The 23199-nt window shown below is 30.9% G+C and overlaps 1 protein-coding gene across 2 annotated transcripts in view; it reads right to left on the bottom strand.

The window, feature by feature from the left end:
• LOC126890708 (zinc finger protein 271-like) overlaps window positions 1–23199 on the bottom strand; it is a 24766-nt gene extending 1567 nt beyond the window's left edge. Inside the window, exons 1-2 of one of the 2 annotated variants that reach the window (XM_050659876.1) lie at window positions 23031–23199; window positions 22690–22987 (exon numbers count right to left, since the gene is read on the bottom strand). In XM_050659876.1, coding sequence (XP_050515833.1) covers window positions 22690–22924 — 235 coding nt within the window. In that variant the 5' untranslated portion in view covers window positions 22925–22987; window positions 23031–23199. The remainder of the gene's footprint in view (window positions 1–22689; window positions 22988–23030) is intronic. The other variant, XM_050659875.1, reaches the window with a different exon arrangement.

Here is a 23199-nt window from a genome sequence, read left to right as displayed (position 1 = left end):
TGTATCTCGTAAACTAGCTACCCTACAGAAAATTTAATTTTACATAAAATGAAGCAAATTAAATTTTTTACAATTCTATATCTATCACTTTTTATTGTAAAGTGACCAACAAAAAAGTTATAAACAAAAATAAGAGAAAATTTTGTAAGAAATTTCCTTTTGGAGGTTATAACTTTTTTTACGTTCATTTCACAATAAAATAACATCATAGCGATTTTGTAGAGGATTTTTCAATAAACAATTTTCACTATAAAGTTGTTTAATTTTATTTAATATCTAGGTTTTACAGCGCTCCAAACTTGACCAGATTCTCGAATTCTCGTAGAAAAATAATGCTTTTCTATCTATATTAGACGAGCGGCATTAACCGTTATGCCAATGACGAAAATCAAATTTAAGGTGAATGATCAATTTTGGTCTATTTTTATGTTTTCGAGGTCGCTGAATCCGAATATGAAGTTTATTTTTATCTAGAGTTGGTGGAACATGTTAAAAAAATAAATTTTATACAAAAATGCCAAAAATCAATTTTGATGATTTTTCAAATTTACCTCGCTGTATCTTTGGTCGCTGTAAATATTTCCTTTTAAAAATTTTACTGTGTCATCTTTGAAGTATGTAGATAACAATGAAATTTGTCCAAAATGTTTAAACACATTAAAAAAAGAGTTGTTAATTTATTAACATTTTGTCATCATATTTCGTTAGTTTCATGTTTACTTAAAAAAGTTGAGTGACAAACTTTTTAGTTTATAATTTTAATCAACACAACAATAAAATATAGTTCATGAAGAAGTTTTTTGGAAAATTTTAAGTCAAAATATATAATAGGAAAAAAGTTATGTTACTTCATATACAAGCGGCACACCCCAAAAAACGCTTATATCTCGAGATCGTGACCACGGTGTGGTGAATGGCTAATTTTATCATATTTTATGATTTTGATATCAAAAATCGTTTTTTGCTCTGCTTAAGAATTTTGCATTTTGCGGTTGCGTCATTCTTCTTCTGAAGCGGCGAATTTATCCTCAAACAACTTCTTGGGCCTTTTCTATATATGCTTAGAGTTATAAGTTTTATAGTGGGAAGAAAGGTCAAAAACAGATTAATAATAGCATAGGAATGTTAAAATCATAATAAATTGTATGAATAAAAAATATATATAGATAGAAAAGTAAGCCTAACTTTTGTTTTTATTGTATCCCTATGAGCATTCGAGAATCTGGTCAAGTTTGGAGCGCTGTAAAACCTATATAAATAAATAGAATTAAACAACTTTATAGTGGAAATTGTTCTCTGAAAAACCCTCTACAAAATTGCTAAAATGTTATTTTATTTTAAAATGAACTGAAAAAAAGTTATAACATCCAAAAGGAAACTTGTTAAACAAATTACATATTTTTGGTTATATCTTTTTTGTTGGTCACTTGACGATAAAAAGTAATAGAAACAAAATTGTGGAAAATTTAATTTTCTACATTTTATGTTTAATTAGATTTTCCGTAGGGTTGGTAGTTTACGAAATATAGAGCGAAACCCCTTTGCACCCCATTTCCAAGATGGCGACCGGGGGACAAGGATGGCGACCCCAAAAACTTAAACTTAAGCTTCTACTAATCCCCCCTACACATTAAAGAAATAAAATTGACTCCTCTAAGAAATGCAAGGTACGGCCTAAAAAATGTAACATTTTAATGGACTTAACTATTTAGAATGGGAAATAAGCCACAATATTATTAAAAATGATTTTTATTAACGTTTCGACGCCCAAATCGGGTGCCGTTGTCAAAATACAAAATACTATTAATATAAACAAAAATGTTGTTGCTTAGTAAAAAAATTCTTCTAATAATTTATTTAATTTGACTCATTTATATCGGCAATTCAGATACATATGATACATTTTAAAGTAGAAGACTTTAAAATGATATTGCCAATATTTATGAGTTGCGTTCCTGGGACGACTTTACTGAAAGATAGTTCATTCGATTACATGAAATCAACCCCAACTCAAGAATATCCGTCACAAAAAAATCATAGCATGCGATCTGTCTTTAAAAAGACAACCACATGCAACGGTGACATTAAAATTCTCGCGTTAGAGATCTCATAGTAAATCACGAGGGAAAACCAGGAAAAACCTCGTGATACTATCCCGACATCGTAAGTATTTGGTCTTACATTTAATTTACTCTCAAAATGAATACCAAATTCTGACTTTACTATAATTTTGTTTAAATTATAAATAATATCAATAATACATGGGTATATAAGTAATACTAAAATATAAAATATGTACTAACTCGACTATTGACTTACTAATTGTGGTATTTTCTTTCTACTGACTTCCTCTTTCAGTATGGGTATCCACATCCTACTGCATTCCACCGAGGAATTTGCGACACAATTGGTTTCGTTTAGCATAATTAGAGCCGCTTCTTTGATTTTTCTCTTTTTACTATCTGTTTCTTTCAGGACTATACTTGAATCTCTCCACTGAACTCTATTAATAAGAGATTCAAGTATAGTCCTGAAAGAAACAGATAGTAAAAAGAGAAAAATCAAAGAAGCGGCTCTAATTATGCTAAACGAAACCAATTGTGTCGCAAATTCCTCGGTGGAATGCAGTAGGATGTGGATACCCATACTGAAAGAGGAAGTCAGTAGAAAGAAAATACCACAATTAGTAAGTCAATAGTCGAGTTAGTACATATTTTATATTTTAGTATTACTTATATACCCATGTATTATTGATATTATTTATAATTTAAACAAAATTATAGTAAAGTCAGAATTTGGTATTCATTTTGAGAGTAAATTAAATGTAAGACCAAATACTTACGATGTCGGGATAGTATCACGAGGTTTTTCCTGGTTTTCCCTCGTGATTTACTATGAGATCTCTAACGCGAGAATTTTAATGTCACCGTTGCATGTGGTTGTCTTTTTAAAGACAGATCGCATGCTATGATTTTTTTGTGACGGATATTCTTGAGTTGGGGTTGATTTCATGTAATCGAATGAACTATCTTTCAGTAAAGTCGTCCCAGGAACGCAACTCATAAATATTGGCAATATCATTTTAAAGTCTTCTACTTTAAAATGTATCATATGTATCTGAATTGCCGATATAAATGAGTCAAATTAAATAAATTATTAGAAGAATTTTTTTACTAAGCAACAACATTTTTGTTTATATTAATAGTATTTTGTATTTTGACAACGGCACCCGATTTGGGCGTCGAAACGTTAATAAAAAATCATTTTTAATAATATTGTGGCTTATTTCCCATTCTAAATAGTTAAGATTGTAAAAATGCCACAAGAAAATAGCTTCAGAACAACATTTTAATGGACTACCATAATGAACTAGTGGTTAGCATACCTGGCTCCTGGCTTTCGCCCAGGCGAGTCGGGTTCGATTCCCGACGTCGGAAATCCTTTTTGTTTTTAAAATTGACATTTTGATTTGAAAAATAATTGTTTTTATAATACTTTTTTTATATTGTATCGTATAAATAATAAAAACGTGGTATTATAAAAACAATTATTTTTCAAATCGAACCTGACTCGACTGGGTGAAAGCCAGGAGCCAGGTATTCTAACCACTAGGTCATTATGGATGTAATGCACGGAGATAAATATTTGACATATAAGTTATAGAGTTTTTCCATCTACGTACTTTCATATTTTATCTTTTCTTGAATAAAAGCTCCGAAGTCGCGCCAGCTGACACACATTTTTGTTATCAAATAAGTACTATCTACCAAAATAAATTCATACGTAGGGACCCGTCCCTTTTATTAATAAAAAGTAAAGTCCGCTAAATAATCTACATATTTTCTGAAATAGAGAAAAAATGACAAAATGCCTGCGATTTCGAAATGGTCTGATTTTAAGACTGATGGCTTTATAAAAACTGATAACTTTTAAACCAAAGAGTGATTCCTTAGAAAATTGTAAAAAAAATGTATTACGATGGAGACAAAACTTATTATAGAAGATTAAATGAAAGCAACTTTTATAGAGGAAAACCCAATGGAGGCAAAGAAAAGAAAGATTGGCTAATAAACGACGCAAAAGCTCTTTATTGTTATCCGTGCAAATTATTTTCAATTGAAAAAAATAGTTTAACTGATTTTGGATGGACCCACTGGAAACATTTGAATAGTTTGCTCAAATCTCACAAAGAACGATTGGATAAACATCCTAAGAAGAGTTGTTGTGACTACTACTAAATTACTTGCTTCTCAATGACTAGCTTTCCGTTGATCCAGGATTTAACGAGTCGTCATAAAGGAAATTACTTAAGAAGTCTTGTACAATAACGTTTATTTTTTTTCCATGAAAGTATACAATTATTAATGATACAATACTATACTTACATCACAATACAATAATTTAATTTAATATTACATTTATTTAATTGTTCCGTACTTTGTTCAAGGTAAATAAACAATAGTGCCCATTAAAACAATGAAGTTGAGCATGGGCCAATTTTTTTATATTGTTCATTTATATTGAGCTTACATTAAATTTTTATTTAAGCGATTAAACAATTTTAAATAACTTAACAATTCTATTAAGTTAAAGAATTTTTTATTAAGTGATTTGAATTAATTTAGCAATTCTATTAAAAAAAATTGACATAAAAAAAATTCCTAATAAGGAGAGATATTTCATGCTTATAACAATTGATGCATATATTTAATCTGAGTCTTTCAATTTTATTTATTAATTGGTTTCAAAAAGGTGGCTGGACATTTGCCTGTGATTTTGTTTCAAATACCTACTAAACAATTTCTTAATCATTTTCAGGGAATTTATAGTGATTAGGTATGTTTTATAAATTTCAGGGATCAAATTGTAGATTGTTCCGTGTAAATACTCAAAATTTCGTTTTCCAACTGTTTTCTTTGCAATATTTAATCTAACACAGGACTGTGCTCTTGTTCTTTTATTATAGGTATGCTCTAATGGTGTGAGAAAATGTTTATTTTTGTATAGATTGGTAATTATGGTAAGAATATATAATTGTCTTGTATCTAACGTTTGAGATTCGCTATATAGAGCATTACTAGAGTATCTCGAAGGTCTATTGTAAATAAATTTCAATATTTTTCTCTGGATGTCTAATTGGTTTAGATATGTATTTACAACTCCACCCCAACTAAGGATTCCATAACGTAGACGCGATTCTACCAAAGAATAGTAAATAACCTTTAAATGATGGATATTCAGTATGTTACGTAAATATCGAAATTTGTACAATAGACATCTCAATGTTTTACACGTTTGGTTTATGTGTATATCCCATCGTAGATATGAGTCGGATGTGAACTCCAAGGTAACTATTTTGTATTACTTACTGCATTAATATTCAGATTTTGTATTTTTATAAATTTATAATCTGGTAGACCTCTCTTATAGCTTGTAAATGGAACATAAACCGTCTTATCCATATTTACTGTAAGAAGTTTGTGGTTAAATATATCAATAATTCTTCTTAAGTCATGTTCCATTTTTCTCTTTAGTTCCATCCACGTATCTGCAGAGTACAAAATTGCTGTATCATCTGCAAACTGAATATATTATCACCTTCAGTACGACAAGTAAGGATATTATTTATATACATTATAAATAATATGGGTCCTAGTACAGTCCCTTGTGGTATACCAAAATTTATGTTTCTTGCACTACTCAATTTCCCTTCTAGCCGCACTCTTTGATTTCGATTTTCTAAGTAGCTTTCCATTAAGTTAAAGGTGTTTTGTGAGTATACTTGGCTAAATTTGACAACTTCTTAGCTGAGCATTTACAACGGAATTCGAATAAATGAAAATGAAATTATTATGAAATGAAATGATTATTTTGTCGTGAAGATTGAACCCATTGTTTCAAATACAAGCCAATCCATGATTATTTAGTCGCAAATGAATTGACTTGTATTTGAAACAATGTGTTCAATCTTCGCGACTACAAATCGCAAGTGGAGTCCGGCGCTAATAGAGACGAAAAATCAGCAGTTAAAAATGAAGCCAAGACTGCAGTATAAAATGGATACCTTTGAGACAGCTCTATTGACACTGATTTGAACAAAAACTTTGGAACGAGTTAATGCAACAAGCAAAACGTGAAAGTGAAGAAACTGTGGACTTGAACGTGTCAATTGGAGTAGAATTAATGACATCTATTTTGAGGTTTGTTGGAGACGTAAGAAATGTGTTAAGCGAAATTGAACTAGAAGGCAAAAATATTTTTTTGCGAAGACGAGGATATCTCAAACATATTCGATACAACTGACCTTCACAGAACCAAGAGGCATTTTTCGATAAAGCAGGTGAAAGTGAAACAATTTTAAATAGTCCAGAAAGCCACTGCGCATCCGCTAGGAAAAATATTCTGATTTGGATTTTTTGCACAATCTTACTCAAAAAGGACTCCTTTTAACAAATTTGCATGTTGCCAGGACCAAAAGATGGTCAAAAATTTTTTAAACGTTTTTTTTTCCTAAAATTATTTTTTTTGCATGGAAAAAAGTTGTTTTAGGTTTTTTGGATCATTCCAAACAGAAAAGGTCTTTAGTGACTTTTCTCTAAAAATGATAGTTTTTGACATAAAGCGATTAAAAATTGAAAAATTGCGAAATCGGCCATTTTTAACCCTCAAAAACTATGTGAAAAACTGAAAATTTGAATGTTGCCAAGTAGTTCTTTGAAAATGGCGTCCTTAATTAGTTTTTCTTAAATAACTCCAGAACGCTTTTATTGACAAAAATAAAAATTGGTACACATATTTATCTTCCAGAGATAAATCCATTCCATGCATTACGAATTTCTAGTACCGGTCATAGGCGTCCGTTTTGGGTGGGCAATAGATATTTTATCGCATAATTTATTTATCTTTAATTTTGGAACATGTTTGACTCTGGATTATTAAATTGTGAGATATTCTACAACTAAAAGGTACTCTAGTTTTAAGTCGATAGAATACACCGTTTTCTAGAAAAATCGATTTAAAAATTTTTCTTTTTTGAGTTTCCAAAAAAAAAATTTAAAAAAAATATTTAGAAATCCGAAAACTGGTATGTTTATTTCTAAACTAATCAAGTATTTTTGAAAAATTTAAATGCAGAATGAAAGATTACAGCCTTACCGAGGGCCGAAATTCCCTGAAAACTTCTATAATGTTTATTTAAATAAGTTACAGGGGTGACAAACTAAGAGAAAATGTAGTGTGATTTTTAGTTCCAATTATCTCGTTGAAAAGAAACTTTTTATTTATTCTAAGGGATTTTCGGCCCTCGATAATAATTTAGTCTTTCATTCTGCGTTTATTTTTTTTTCTACGAGCGTGCAAACATGTCTACTTTCGCGCACGCGTTTTGAACTAATGCTCTGCTAGCCTGATTATCAAGTTAGCAGAACCTGCGATAACTTTTAAAGAAGAAGAGCAATAAATTTTTTCTTGGAACAATAAATTAGCATTTAATTTAGAGAATATTTTGGCATTCAATTATAAATGATTTATCAAATTTTTGACCTAATGTTCTCCTAGCTTGATTATCAAGTTAGCACACCACGCGATAACTTTTAAAGAAGAAGAGCAATAAATTTTTTCTTGGAACATTAAATTTGCATTTAATTCAGATAATACTTTGGCAGTCAATTATAAATGATTTATGAAATTTTTGACCTAGTGTTCTGCTAGCTTGAGTCTCAAGTTAGCAGAACATGCGATAACTTTTAAAGAAGAAGAGCAATAATTTTTTTCTTGGAACATTAAATTAGCATTTAATTTACACTTAATTATGGTATAAGAATAACTGTGTTCTGCTGACTTTGTTCTGCTAACTTGATGGACGTCAATTTTAGCGCGGAATTAGACAACAACTTAAAGGTTCATATTATTGAAAGTACCAGATCTTTCAAAGGTCTACCTTCTCCGGACATTTAGTTGCTTCTAATTTATTTATGTCGGAGAAGTTTTCTGCTTATAAGCATCAGTTCTCCGAATCATTTCTTAATGAAACATGGAGACAATTTTAATTTTTAATCAAAACTCGGTTTAAAACTGAATTAGAATTAAAGGTACTGTATTAGCGAGACGAATTAAGTACTACCTCTGGGGCTGTTTCGCTATCGGTTTTATTGTAGAGGGAAGGTTTAAAAAGCACATTTGAAGAAACTATTAAACTTTTAACTATTTTAGTTACCATTCCTATATCAACATCTGAAGCAGAACGCTGTTTTTCGATGTTAAAACATAGTGCTTTAGGTATGCTATCTGCAGAAAAGCATTTTGTAAATTGTATTGATAATTTTAATTATAAAGTCATTGAAAACTTTGCAACCAAAAAATAGAAGAATGAACTTCATATATCGTAAACTTTAAAAGTGACATTACAAAAATTTGTGCATGTGTGTGAATAATGAAATAGTATTATTTTTATAAATTGGTAAATAGAGACTAAATCGTAATAACAATTTTCAAGCACTATCAGCAGTAAATGCTGGTGGTAGGTTAAGAGGTTTTTATTATTAATTAATTTTCGGAACTGTTTTGATCAATGTTGGACAATTGCTTGGCACCTCAGATCAATAAACTAAGATACATAAGATAAAAGTATCCGCGCATATATTTTTTTTAGTTTTTGTTGTCAGTATACCTTTTTTTGACAATATCGTGAATCCGTCACTAAAAATTTTGGCGGCTGCCCGAGTTCTGGCACTACCTTCTTAAAGTGGTACGAGCCGCCACTGGGTTCAAGGAGAGACAGGAAAACCGCAAATACACCAAATTAATAGCGTTGAGTTAAGCTTTCAAATACCTAGTGCCTAAGTGGTTAGGATCAGAGATACACACGCTCGGTATAGCTGAGAAACTAAACTTTGAAAATTTCGGTTTTTCGACAATTACTCAAAATTTCAACCTACGAATTGCGCCAATAACTGAGGAGGACTCTAGACGCTTTTAACGGTGTATACCTCATATCTGGGAAAATTCGAATTTTTTAAGTTATAGCCTTCATAAATGTGATCAAATATATTTCCTATGGGAAAAACTGTTTTTCAAGCTCAATAGTTCCTATAATGCCTTCAGTTATCATATTTGAGCTTGGATGCATCAGACACTACTTCTCAATACGTTTCAAACTCATACTTAGTGATCAAAATCGGTTATACCAATTAGAAGGTATCTAGTTCCAAAAGTATAATCCATTTGAGCATTATCGCCGAAATGGTTTATGTAGTTGTAGTGGTTGCGACTGCGACGCTAAATTTAATAGAGCAATCCGAGTTCATTTACCGGCCATTCCAATATTTTTTAGAATATTTATTCTATTTCGAATAGAAAACAAAACTCTAGTGTAGATTCGATGGACACTAGATCATTTGAGAGGTAATGGTAGAAAGGCGACCGTTTATCCTAACGTGGAATCGAGAAACAATACATTCAACTTCATACATTTAATTTATAAATAACTTTGAAAAACTCCTGACACAAGAATAAAAAATTGCTAAACGCCGTAAAAATAAGTGGCGCATACAATATTCCAGCTACAAATGAGCACGATTATGGAAACATCTTTTAAAATAAAACTATAATTTTATTTTCCATCAAAATGAAAATACATTTTCGCGCCACGTAATATTTATATCAGTTCATTTGTAGCTGGAATATTGTATGCGCAACTCATTTTTACGGCATTTAGCGGTTTTTTTATTCTTGTATACATATACAATGAACAAATACAACAAATATTATGTAATAAATAATACATAAATTGTTGATTAAATATCGTCATCTTCAAATTCTGAATCTTCAGATAAGTACAAATTTTCTTCAGCTTCACTCTCATCGGAAGACCCATTAGGCTCCTCCTCATCCTCATCATCAGAAGTGGAAACTAATAAATGAAACATTTTATTAAAAAAAAAGTAATGAAAACTATTAAACTTATTATACTAAAGCATTTTACCCTTTAACTACCCACGCATCATGTTATAACATAAGTACACGCGTGGCGTACTTTATACACCACTTAAAAACAGAGGTTTTGTTTATTTTTTTTTTTTTTAATACACTTAGTTGTTTGTTATTAACCTTATTCGGCATCAGCGAATGCTTGGAGTTCCTTCTAAGTAAGTAAATTTTGATTTCAAACTGGAACCTGATCCATTGAAAAATAAAATTACTAATAAAAAATTTTTTCAAACATGATTTTTTACATGAGAAAAAGTTTTGTTTATAAAGAAAATATATATTTTGTGCCATAATGACTAAAAAACAATTGAAAGAATTACGTACATTACTGCAATCGTGGCGTATTTTGTACACCACCATAAACAACAAATAATAAACTGGTAATTACGGCTTTCTCAGAACAAAGACTCCAACGAAGCTAAAACCAATTGTAAAGCACATTCCAGTGATAGGTTAGATATACAGTATGTCCCTGTAAGTTGTCATCCATATGGAAAACTTTTTTATTATTAATTTTACGAAAAAAAGTTATTCTTTATAAAAAGCTCTGCATGGTCCAAAACCTAAGATTTAACCATCAAATATAATTTTTTTTGAATATTATACGAGGTATGTCAAAAAGTTTGAATTTCACTCAAGAGTAAAGTAGCTTTATTTTTCACAATATTGAAAATTGCTATTATGAAAAGTTGTGTGAAATTAAAAACTGTATTCTAGTATGCAATTACATCCTTCTAATTGAAAAATTATGGATAACTACAGTTATTTTAATTCAGATAACTCTTTTATTATTAATTTTACGAAAAAAAGTGATTCTTAATAAAAAGTTATGCATGGTCTAAAATCTAAAATACAACCATCTTATGTCAAATTTTATCAATTTTATACGAGGTATGTCAAAAAATATGAATTTCGCTCAAGAGTAAAATACGTTTATTCTTCACAATATCGAAAATTGTTATTATGAAAAGTTATTTAGAATTAAAAACTATGTTTCAGTATGTAATTACATCCTTCTATATTCTGAACTATAAAGGTACTTTACTTTTGATCTAAATTTATCTTTTTTGACATACCTCGTATAAAATTGATAAAATTTGATATAAGATGATTGTATTTTAAGTTTAGACCTTCCAAAACTTTTTATTAAGAATCACTTTTTTTCGTAAAATTAATAATAAAAGAGTTATCAGAATTGAAATAACTGAAAAAATAATGAGATCCATAATTTTTCAAAAAAATTTTTTTTCAATTAGAAGGATGTAATTGCATATTAGAATATAGTTTTTAATTCCAAACAACTTTTCTTAATAGCAATTTCCAATATTACGAAAAATAAAGCTACTTTACTCTTGAGTGAAATTCAAACTTTTTGACATACCTCGTATAATATTTAAAAAATTTGATATTTGATGGTTAAATCTTAGGTTTTGGACCATGCAGAGCTTTTTATAAAGAATAACTTTTTTTCGTAAAATTATTAATAAAAAAGTTTTCCATATGGATACAACTTACAGGGACATACTGTATAAACAAAAAATTAATTTTTTAAATATATTTTCAGCAGAATTCTTATATCTGGCGTACAAAATACGCCACCGCGTGTAGTTAAATGTTAAGTAAAATGGACTTAATGCAAGTAATTGTTTCGATTTAAAAAAAATAGTTTAATTTTAAAATTCTTTAAAATATAAAATTTTAAAATATAAAAAAGCAGAAAAGCAGACATATAGAGAAAAACCTTAATATCAGTTTAATAGATTAAATTTTTAATGCAATTATAAATATATTACCTGAATGAGCAGATATCTCTCGGAATGTGGGACACTGCTCGCCATCGCACCAAAAAAACTCATAGCTGCCTTCGATATTTATCCACCCGCACTCTTGAATATTAAGATCTGTTGGTCGCCTCAGGTGAGCATTGCACCACACGTTACTGATGTAAAACTTCGTTTTACGTGTTGCAATAGCTCTCTTTTGGTTGGTGGAAGATTTAAGCATCGAACCCTTTTAGGTTTTTCTTCCAAATTTTTTCATTTTCATTTTTTTTTATACTTTCTTTCAAATACTTCGAAACTACCTTTATCGACATAATTTTTTGTATTCAAACTATACATTTGGCACACATACTCCTCAATAGATTTAAATATTTCGTATTCTGTATCCAAATAATTCGGCACCGTTTCTACTAGCTGCACAAAAGCATCTTGATACGATTGGTTTTTCTTTTAATATGGCAAATGGTCTTTTTTTCTAAAACCTACAGTTAAGAATTTAATATTCACCATACGGGTAATATGAGCCGAAAAATATGTAATATAATATGAAGTCAAAAATGTATAAAAATTACTTTTTTTTTAATTGTACCAAAACGCCCCATTATTTTTGTCCGACAAGTGATGCAATATGCATTACACATGTAAAAAAACAGTACAAAATAAAAATGACATCTGTGGCAATAAATAAAAAAAATTCCAGGAAATTGACATCTTCGGCGCATCCGACTGCGCATATGCCCCGTGAAAATTGTCCGACAAGGTTACCACATTATTGTAAAAAGGTTTTATGGTAGATACCGTTAAAATTATCCATGTGGTAATAAATTTATTATTTTCATAAATTTGACATATTTAGCGTGTCTGACGCGTCATATGCCGCAATATTTTTGTCCGACAAAATTGTTTTCACTGTTTATATGATAAAAACCATTGATTAAAATAAAATGACCAATGTGGTTATAAATTTTTTTCTTGCATAAAATTGACAACTTCGTGACCGCTTGATAGACAAACGCCCCACTGCCCCAATGCGCTAAGCTTCAAATTTGTCCGACTCCACCCAAATAACAAGTACAAAAAGTTTCAATGGTGTGGTCATCAATAATAATTTTGTATGTGGGCCTAAGACCTAAATGTGAGTTACGTGGTTTGTTAATTAGGCCGTCGATATTGCAAATTGTACAATCAACATTAGGAACTAATAAGTTTAAGCGGCTGCATACGATACTCAAATATAGATAAAACACTACTTATACAAAAAGGTTCTATAATTTCTTAACTATCATTACGAAACTCTTCTACTGAAAAATATGGTCTTTCAGATACATAGGCTTTTGTCATTTTATGAAACTTGCGAAAGGACGTTGCAGATTTAAGTTATAAAGGGAGAAGGTTGTTTAGTTTTTTTGCAGAAAACAATATAGATTTTTTTACTAACTAAGTGAACGGTATCAGAAAATAGACATCACAGGTTGAATTTCTGGTGGAGTAGTCATGATTGGATGCTTGCTTGGATGTTAAGTTAACCGAGATCTTTATGTATGCTTTATAGACTACAGCAAAGCATTCGATAAGGTAAAACATGACCGACTTATAGAAGTACTCAAAAACAAGAATCTGGATATGAGGGATGTAACAAATGTGATAATTGGAAAAGAAGTGTCAGAAGAAATGGAGATACGGAAAGGGGTCAGGCAAGGTTGTCTCCGTTATTGTTTACTGCTTATTCTGAAGAAATCATACCAAAAGCTTTGGTAAATGAGACAGTCGGCATAAAAGTGAATAGAAGTTTAATTAAAAGTATTAGGTATGCCAAAATACAGTCATAATAGCCGACAACTTGGAAGACTTAAAAAGAATACTGAACAAAATATTAAGATATAGTGGAGAATACTGACTCTCTCTTAACATAAAAAACAAAAATTTATGAAAATCAGCAAGAACAACAATACAAACAAAATACTAACGGTATGAGTCCAGCACATTGAGATAATAAAAACACATACTTACTTGGGAACGATAGTCACAAACAATTATGATTATACTGCAGAAATAAGAGTGAGAATTGAAAAAGCATGTGGCAACTTCGTGAAAATGAAAGAGATTCTATGCAGCAAAGATTTGACACTGGCCCTCAGAATAAGACTAGTCAAATGTTATGTACTAACCGTTGCAAGATAATTCGGATAGAATTCCCCAGATTAAGAGACTGGGCCGATATCAAGCACAAAATGTACTCCCTTAATGCTGTAACGAATAGTCACCCTTAGTCTTTCGTTACATTAGGTTCAATTTTAAATTATATTCAAAGTTTAAGGGTACTTTACCAAATGATAAATCTGATTAAATCCGAAATATCTTGCAACGAATAATACACTGTGTGCTTTACTATGGAGCTGAGTCATGGACATTAAATCAAAATGCAATAAATCCACTTAATGCATTTGAAATGTGGACATTTGAGTGTTAAGGATTGCATGGGAAGATAGTGTCACGAATATAGAAGTGTTAGGGAGAATAGGCAGAGAGAGAGGGAAATTGAAAACACAATAAAAGAAAAAAAATTGCAATATCTCTGACTTGTGATGAGAGGCGAAAGATATAAAATCTTGAGACTCATAATTCAAGGAAAAATAGAGGGTAGGGAGGAGACGTTTTTCCTGGTTGAAAAACCTGAGAGAATGGTTTCGTTGCATCTCAAGGCAACTGTTCAGGGCAGCTGCCTCGAAGGTTAAAATAACCATGATGATTGCCAACCTTCATCGCGGAGATGGCACTTAAAGAAGAAGTCCTGATTAGGTCCTGCTGGAAAGACATGTAGGTGATCATGAATTAAGGAAATAGTTTCTAAAATATATAAAGAAGGAAGTGTTAAAAATCCTGTGATCTTTGAAGTAGCTTCTGCAATGTGTTGTTTGTTCTTCTAAGGCCAAACAGATACCTTATTGATCCTTTTTTGCAATTTAAAAATAACATCGGACTGGGAAGCAGTACCAGAACCCCAAAAGAGAAGACCATAGGGTCAATCCATGCCAAATGGTCCAATATAAATTAAGTTGGTTGCTTGACTATTTTTAATATTTTTTATTTATCTACCTTTTAAACTTCAGTCTACAGAGAGTACAAAATTGCATTCATTTTATTTTTAAAAAAATTTATTTTGCCTAAGCGGCCATTTTTGTTAAAGCGTATCGGTCATTTTCACGGAAAACATGGCTTCACTCTTTAGCCAATATTTTCACGTAGGTTTGTCCTAGAACAATAAACCGAAAACCAAACTGTTTAGAAAAGAATGCTCTAAAAAAACGGCCTATAGCATTATTTAATTTCAAACTACCCTTAAGGCCTTAACCTTCCGTGACTAACATTCGGTCTATGAGACGGACCTGGGATCACTTAACGAGTTTTTACGATTATATCCAAATTGTTCGTTATGTATCTTAGCCGCCATCAGTAACTGCCTGATTCAGGTGCCTGTTTCGAGTGTTGAAGTTTGAGTCTTCAGTGTCAAGTGATTATGCAATTATCGGCAGATTTTGTCTCAGAGACCGATGTTGGACGTGACATACCCAATTTCCATAAGTAAAAGGTGAAGCTAGGTACAAAAAACAGCAGTGGAAAAATTGAGTTTGTCTTTCACAAAAATGAGATGTTATATAATTGTTTTTATTTTCTTTGGTATTTTGCTAATGTTTAAGAGGCTTAATAAATTAAAAATAGGTATCATTCTTGTTTAGTTTAATTCCTTCATGTAGTGATTTAACACAACCCTACGCTTGAAAGTGTGTCAATGAAGTTGACAAGTAGTTGCGGAAGGTTAAATGAACCTCAAAGTTTGAAAAGGTAAACTGATAAAATTCCATTTTCAGCATTTTTTAACAGCATAAGGCAAGCTGATAATGGTTTGTTATTTTTTTCTAGAAAAGACATACGTACATACTTTAAATAAAAAAAAAGTTTGAGCTTTGAGACTTGAGTAAATTTTTCAAAAAAATCTCAAAGATGTAATTTTTTGAAAAATCTCAAAGCTTGACCTCTTATATCTCTAATGGGCACACATGAAAAAATTTGAAATTAGGCTGAATGTTAGCCCCCAGCAAGTAGAATAAGGAGTAAAAATTTGGAGTTCTAGACTTACGTCATGGTCATATAGGAGTTACAGGTCTGAAAGAATGGTCAAAATTTGAGCGTTTGCGAACAGGGTAATTAAAATTCAAATAAACTGTCTAATGAAATAAAAATTAATCTATTTTCACCAGATTTAACAATGAATTCAAATTTATACAGGGTGGGCCAAAGAAAAGAGTTCACCTCGATATTTGGCAGTTATTAGATTTTAAGGGAATGCCGAAACAGGTCGATTTTTATTTTTAAATTACAATTTATTTGATGTATTTCATACTAATGACGTCATCCATCTGGGCGTGATGACAAATACATGATTTTTTTAATGGGAATAGGGATCGTATGTTATCTCATTTGAAAGAGTGTTCAATTCTCTGTTCAGTAATATAAACAATTTTATTTATACAGGGTGGCCAAAAAATAATTTGTGAATTAAATTAATTGACATAAAAAGAATAATGTATGTAATTTATTTTACTCAAATTAAATTTTATTGCTGTCAGAAAATAGAAAAAAAATATTATTTGTCAAATAAACATTGCTTTTCGCTTGAATTAAATGTTCAAACTGTGAAGAGGTAGGTTGTTTGTGATTTAAGCGAAAAGAAATGTTTATTTGTAAAATAAATCTTTTTTTCTATTTTCTGACAGCAGTACAATTTTGAGCCAATTAATTTAATTAAAAAAAATATTTTTTTGGTCACCCTGTATAAATAATGAAATGATGTTTATATTACTGAATAGAGAATTGAACACGCTTTCAAATGAGATACCACACGACCCCTATTTCCATTAAAAAAAACATCGATTATGTCATCACGCTCTGATGGATGATGTCACCTAGTATGAAATATATGCCAAAAATTGCAATATGAAAATAAAAATGGACCTAGGTATTTCGGCATTTCCTTAAAATCTAATAGGTAACTATTGCCAAATATCGAGGTAGACTCTTTTCTTTGGCTCACACTGTATAAATTTGCATTCATTGTAAAATCTGGTGAAATAACATTAACTTTTATTTCATTAGACAGTTTATTTGAATTTTAATTACCCTGCCCGCAAACACTCAAATTAATGATTTTTGATTATTTTCTCAGGCTTGTAACTCCTATATGATGTAAGTCTACAACTTCAAGGGATGTTGCTAAATGAGCCGGAAAAAATAATGGAAAACTGGCAAAACTATTTCACAGAACTGCTAAATAAGAGCGAAGTACAAAAGGAAACAAACCATGAAATTGAAGATGATCAGATAGCAATAGAAATACCCACAGAACAAGAAATAAAGAACGAAATAAAGAGCTTGAAAAATAACAAAAGTCCAGGAATAACAGAAATATCGGCCGAAATGATAAAATCAGGAGGGAAAAGACTACAGAAAGAGATATAGGACCTGATAAAAAGAATATGGGAAGTATAAAAAATGCCAGAAGAGTGGACCATAGCAAGAATATGCCCTATACATAAAAAAGGTGATAGAATGCTATGCGAAAACTACAGAGGCATCGCACTATTAGAAATAGTTTACAAAATCTTGGCACAAAGTATAAGAAAAAGGCCAAGTCATTATTCAGAAAAAATACTGGGAGAATACCAGGCAGGTTTTAGAAACAACAGATCAACGACTGACCAAATATTTGCCTTAAAAGAAATACAGACTACCTGTTACGAACATAAAACAGTACTATATGCTTTGTTCATAGACTTTAAGCAGGCTTACGACACAGTAAATAGACAGCAGATGTACGAACTGATGAAAGAACTGGGGATACCAAGTAAAATTGTCAGGATGATAAAGATGACGATGGAAAACACAACAAACGAAATAGCTTGGAAAGGGTATACATCCAAAAAGTTTGAAACCAAGGAAGGATTACGACAAGGAGACCCACTATCAACAATGGCATTTAATCTAACATTGGAAGGAATAATCAGGAAAAGCAGAATAAACATGCAAGAAACGATATTTAAAAACGGCCACCAATGCATAGCATTTGCAGATCATCTGACGCTATTAGCAACAAGCAAAAAAGAACTACAAAAGTTAATGAAAAACATAATAACAGAAGCCAAAAAATTCGGACTTAAAATAAATGAAGAAAAGACAACGTATATGATAATGGGAGAGATCCAAAAAGAAGAAGAGAATAACATCATAGTACAAATAGATGGAGAAAAAACATACTCGTTCAAAAGAGCCAAGAAATTATTTACCTGGGAGCCAAAATAGATGAAAATGGTCATGAAGAAGGGGAGATAAAGGCAAGAATAGCTAAAGGAAATAAAAAATATGGAGCATTACGCACATTATTGAAATCCAAATACGTATCAAGAAAAACAAAAATAAGAATTTATAAGACTGTTATCAGACCTACAGTAACATACGCAAGCGAAACATGGGTGCTCAAAAAGTCAAAAACAGACCTTTTAGAAAGATGGGAGAGAAAAATGCAAAAGCAATATATGGAGGTGTGAAAATAACAGGTCAGTGGAGAAGAAGAACCAATAAAGAATTGGAAGAGCTATATCAAGAGCCAACGATTACGATGGCGATCAAAGCACAGAGAATACGATACTTGGGGCACGTAGAGAGAATGGGACGTAAACGAATGCCAAAAATGATACTCTCACGAAGACCAATACAAAAGAGGAGGAAAGGCAGGCCAAGGAAAAGATGGAAGGACAGTGTACATGAAGACTTGAAGAAAAGTAACATTGAGAGATGGAAAGAACTAGCATTGGACAGAAAGAGATGGAGAGAGGTGGTGAAGGAGTGTATAAAAAGACTGAAGTGTATTTAAATAAAATTTATAAGTTTTATAAGTTATGTAAGTTATATTAAGTTATTTATTATATTATTTATGTAATCAGAAATGTAAACATTTTAGCACTAGGCCTACAAAGCCTGTTGCGCTTAATAAATAAATAACAACTTCAAATTTTTACTCCTTATTCTACTTCCTAGGAGCTAACATCCAAACTTCAAATTTTTTCATGCGTGCCCATCAGAGATATAAGGGTCCAAACTTTGAAATTTCTCAAAAAATTAAATTTTTGAGATTTTTTGAAAAGCTCAAACTTTTTTTATTTAAAGTATGTACGTATGTCTTTTCCAGAAAAAAATTACAATCCATTATCGGCTTGCCTTATGCTGTTAAAAAAATGCTGAAAATGGTATTTTATCAGTTTACTTTTTCAAACTTTGAGGTTCATTTAAGGTCTTAAGGGTAGTTGGTTTTTTATTTATTGTTCTAGGACAGGACAAAAATCAGTGAAAATATTGGCTAAGGAGCGAAGCTATGTTTTCCGTGAAAGTGATCGATATTCTTAACAAAAATGGCTGTCATTGACAAATAAATTGTTTAAAAATAAAATGAATACAATTTTTGTAATTTTAAAAGGTAGAAAAATAAAAAATATTAAAAATAGTCAAGCAACCAACTTTGGACCGCTTGGCTTGGATATAAAGATGAGACTATTATTATTACAGACATTTTAAAGATGAGACTAGAAGAAAAAAAATGTTACTTTGGAAGATTCTTATGATCTTATTGCATGCGAGTTTTTTACTTAACAAATTAATATGAAAGAACCATTTAAGGTGGCTGTCTAAAAAAATACCGAGAAATTTTACAGAATTACCTACTGGTACAGATCTAGCTGTTATTAAGAAGGGTTGAAGAGCTCCTTAACTGGATAATGCTATTGTTTCATCTATGAGTGTAAATTACGGACCAGGTTTTTATTGTAAGTACATCAGAAGTTATAGTTGCAAGAAGCGTTGCAATATTTGAGTAGCTCAAAGTGCTACTGGTATCATCAGGAAAAAGAAAATGTTTTACATATATTTTTAAATTAGTGATGTCATAAAGATAAGGAAGAATAGAGGACCCAATACTGAACCTTGTGGTACCCCACATAAAATGATTTTGAGACTATGGTCTGTATCATTTGCTCTAAAGAGTTGTTTCCTATTATTTATTTATTATTTTTATTGACGGACTGAAGTCCATTAGTACATAACACAATAAAATATCACACAAACTAGAAAAACAATTCAAAATAAGATCTAGTACAAAATTGGTAAATACATAAACAATAATAAAATCTAAATATCTAAAACATTTTGCAACTGACAAATACAACTTATCTTAGAACAAAGACAATAACAGTAATTGACAAATCAGTCCTGAAGTTAAAACATTAAGTTAAATATAAATGTAATTGTGTGGAAAATGCAGTAAAGTCGTTCATAAAGAAATCAACATGCGGAGATAATGTGTTTTCTAATTTAATAGTTTTACAGAGATAGGAACTTAAACCATAGTTTGTACGGTTAATGACTTCGTGGAAGGTAGTCACAGAACGGGTGGTTCTTGAGGGTACACGTAGACCAATTTTATTTAAGAGTGAGATACATAATTTATGACCATGAATTAAGTTATATAAGAAGCAAAGATCTTTATGTTGACGAAGACTCTGTAATGAGTCAAGTCGAATAATTTGCAGTAAAGACTCATAACTTTGACCAGTGAAATGCATCTTATAAGCATAATAACATAAGAATTTACGCTCAACTTGTTCGATTTTATTAATGTGACAATTATATTGAGGTGACCAAACACATGATGCATAAAACAATAAAGATGTTTTAAAGAACGACCAGTTGTAAAGTCATAGCTACATCTTTTAACAAAGGCAAGCATCTTTAATAGAAACCATGCTATTAATGTGTAGGTTGAAATTCAAGTTAGTGTCAAGAATAACACTCAGATCTATAACTGAGTCAACTAATTGTAACCTAGTGTCCCGTATATGCGTCGCTGTTTACTGTGTCTTTCCAGCGCTTTCTTGGCTTTCCCTGCATTCTAGCATTCAGTGCTCTTTTTGGTAGCCTATCCTCTCCCATTCTTATCGCATCCCCGGCCCATTGCAATCTTTGTATTCTAATGAAGTCTGACAGGGGTGTTTCCTTATAGAGTTGATAAAGCTTGTTATTGTATCGACTTCTGAAGATTCCGTTTTCCATCACAGGTCCAGTATTCTCAGTACTTTCCTTTCAAATGTGTTGAGTTTGTTTTTGGATGTTTCTTTCACGACCCAGGCTTCACTGCCATAGCATGTTATTGGTAGGATCAAGGTTTTATAGATTCTCATCTTTGTATTTCGGTGGACACTTTTAGACCGAAATATATGGGAGAGGGCAAAATAAGCTCTGTTTGCCTGCGTTATTCTCTTCCGTATTTCTCCATCTTCTGATCCATCAGCATATATTTCTACTCCCAGGTATGTAAACTTTCCAACCGTTTCAATGTCATCTTCATGTATAATGACTTCATGTACAACACATACATGAAAATGACATTGAAATGGTCCTTTCTATATAGCGACACTCCCATAGAACAAGGTTGTAACTCATTTTTAGCGATTTTACAGGAGAGGCAAAAAATGAAAATATGAATTTTTAAAAATTTGTAGCGTAATGATTAGACTCTTTTACGCTAATGTGATATGATATTTATAACATAATAAAGGATTACTGTGAGATGTATGCTTTGTAATTTTATTAGCTATTGAAAATCTTGAGTTTGATTGAGATACAACCTTGAGATTAAACGTGAGTATCCGTAGAAAAAGGTTGTAACTCACCTAACAACCATTTTACACTCTCCGTGTTAATTATTTTTCCCGTTTAACTATTAAAAGGTTGTATGTTTTGAGTTATTTGCAATATAGCTAGAAGAAAATTAGTTTTTATGGTATATTTAAACAACATATCACCTCACAGTTTAAACAATTTTAATTGGAAATTATAAGTTTTACAATAACATTAATATTCTATCACTATGGAAAAAAATGGTATAAAATATCTCAAATTTTTCACATTGTTATTGCGTATCTGTAAATATTTAATTTTAAACCATTTTACTTTATTACTTTACTCTTTTACTATTAATATCTACTTCAAAATTAAGATGTGTGTCTTTAAATAGGTTAAAATTTAGAATCTACTTCTGATTTATTTCAGTTACGGATTTAGGCTTGCCTGATGCTTTGGTATATTGTATCATGGTTATCCGTAGGTGTGGAGCATATACGACTTAATATTTTTCGGTTTTTCTATAAGGGCATACATCATCCTCGTTTTGTGAATGTGCTATTTCAAAAAATATATATGTAATGTTAATATTAAACTTTTTCACTACACATAAGTACTCAGCAAACACTATTGTATACTTATTTTGTCCACCGCAACTATCAAAAGGAAAAAAAGTCCGTAGATCCTTTTTTACTTTTATTTCGATAAATTGACTTATGAGATGCACCATGTTTGAATACTTTATAAATTAAACATAAGTGCAACAAAGTTGTAACTCATTTAAAAACCTTGTTAATCGTCAACTATAAAGAAAGTAAATATTTAACATAGTGAGTATCCAGTGTTACTGCCTTTTTCAAGCTAGAATGGCACACATAAGTTAAAAACTTTTTTCAATGAAGTATTAGCCAAATTATCGTTTATATTGACGTGTGCACAATTTTTTGCTGAATTCGCCTATGTTGAAATCTGAAAAAAGATGTAACTTGAGTTACAACCTTGTTCGATGGGAGTGTCGATATTACATAGTCAGTAAGATCAAGTTCCGAGTCAAATATTTGGTCATTTATGCAAGTAAGATTATATTTTCTCAACTCTACTCTAGGGTGGCTCTTTACCAGGAAGACTACTAAGAAGCTGTTAGCTATTAAGAAGAGTTAACAAAAGAATGGAAGACATCAAAACAACAACTTACCTTCTTCAGTTTTTTGTTTTTCTTCAAAAGGGGTAAGTTTATTTTCATCTTGTTCTATTTCAGTATGTATAGGGTATTCCTTTAAGTCTAAATAATGGATTGTACTATGTGTACCTTCTCTATTGGATTCTTCCTTAATTTCAAATTTAAAGCTATCCAGAAGTGCAACATCCTTCTCATTGCGCTGTACTTCTACTTTATAGGTTTCCTCTGTAAATTCTTGTTTTACTTCCATTTTATTACACTTGATTTTATGTATGTCGATACCTACTAATTTAACACCCTAAAAACGAAATTACTGTATAAATTTTATAAACAACGCACACCATAAGCAAACTCACTTAAAATTTACAAACAATACAAAATCGAAATAGGTACAACGTTAACCAATAATGAAAATGATTTCGTTTTTACTTTGTTTTTGTTATTTACAACCGTCAAGATGATCACGGATCAACCCGATCTTGATAGGGCATTTTGCTGTCGCTGTCAAAATTAAATCATATGGCA

Source organism: Diabrotica virgifera, chromosome 8 (assembly GCF_917563875.1).
Source record: "Diabrotica virgifera virgifera chromosome 8, PGI_DIABVI_V3a".
Taxonomy (NCBI): Eukaryota; Metazoa; Arthropoda; class Insecta; order Coleoptera; family Chrysomelidae; genus Diabrotica; species Diabrotica virgifera.
The sequence above is the reverse complement of the archived record's forward strand: the minus strand, read 5'-3'. Positions and strand labels throughout refer to the sequence as shown.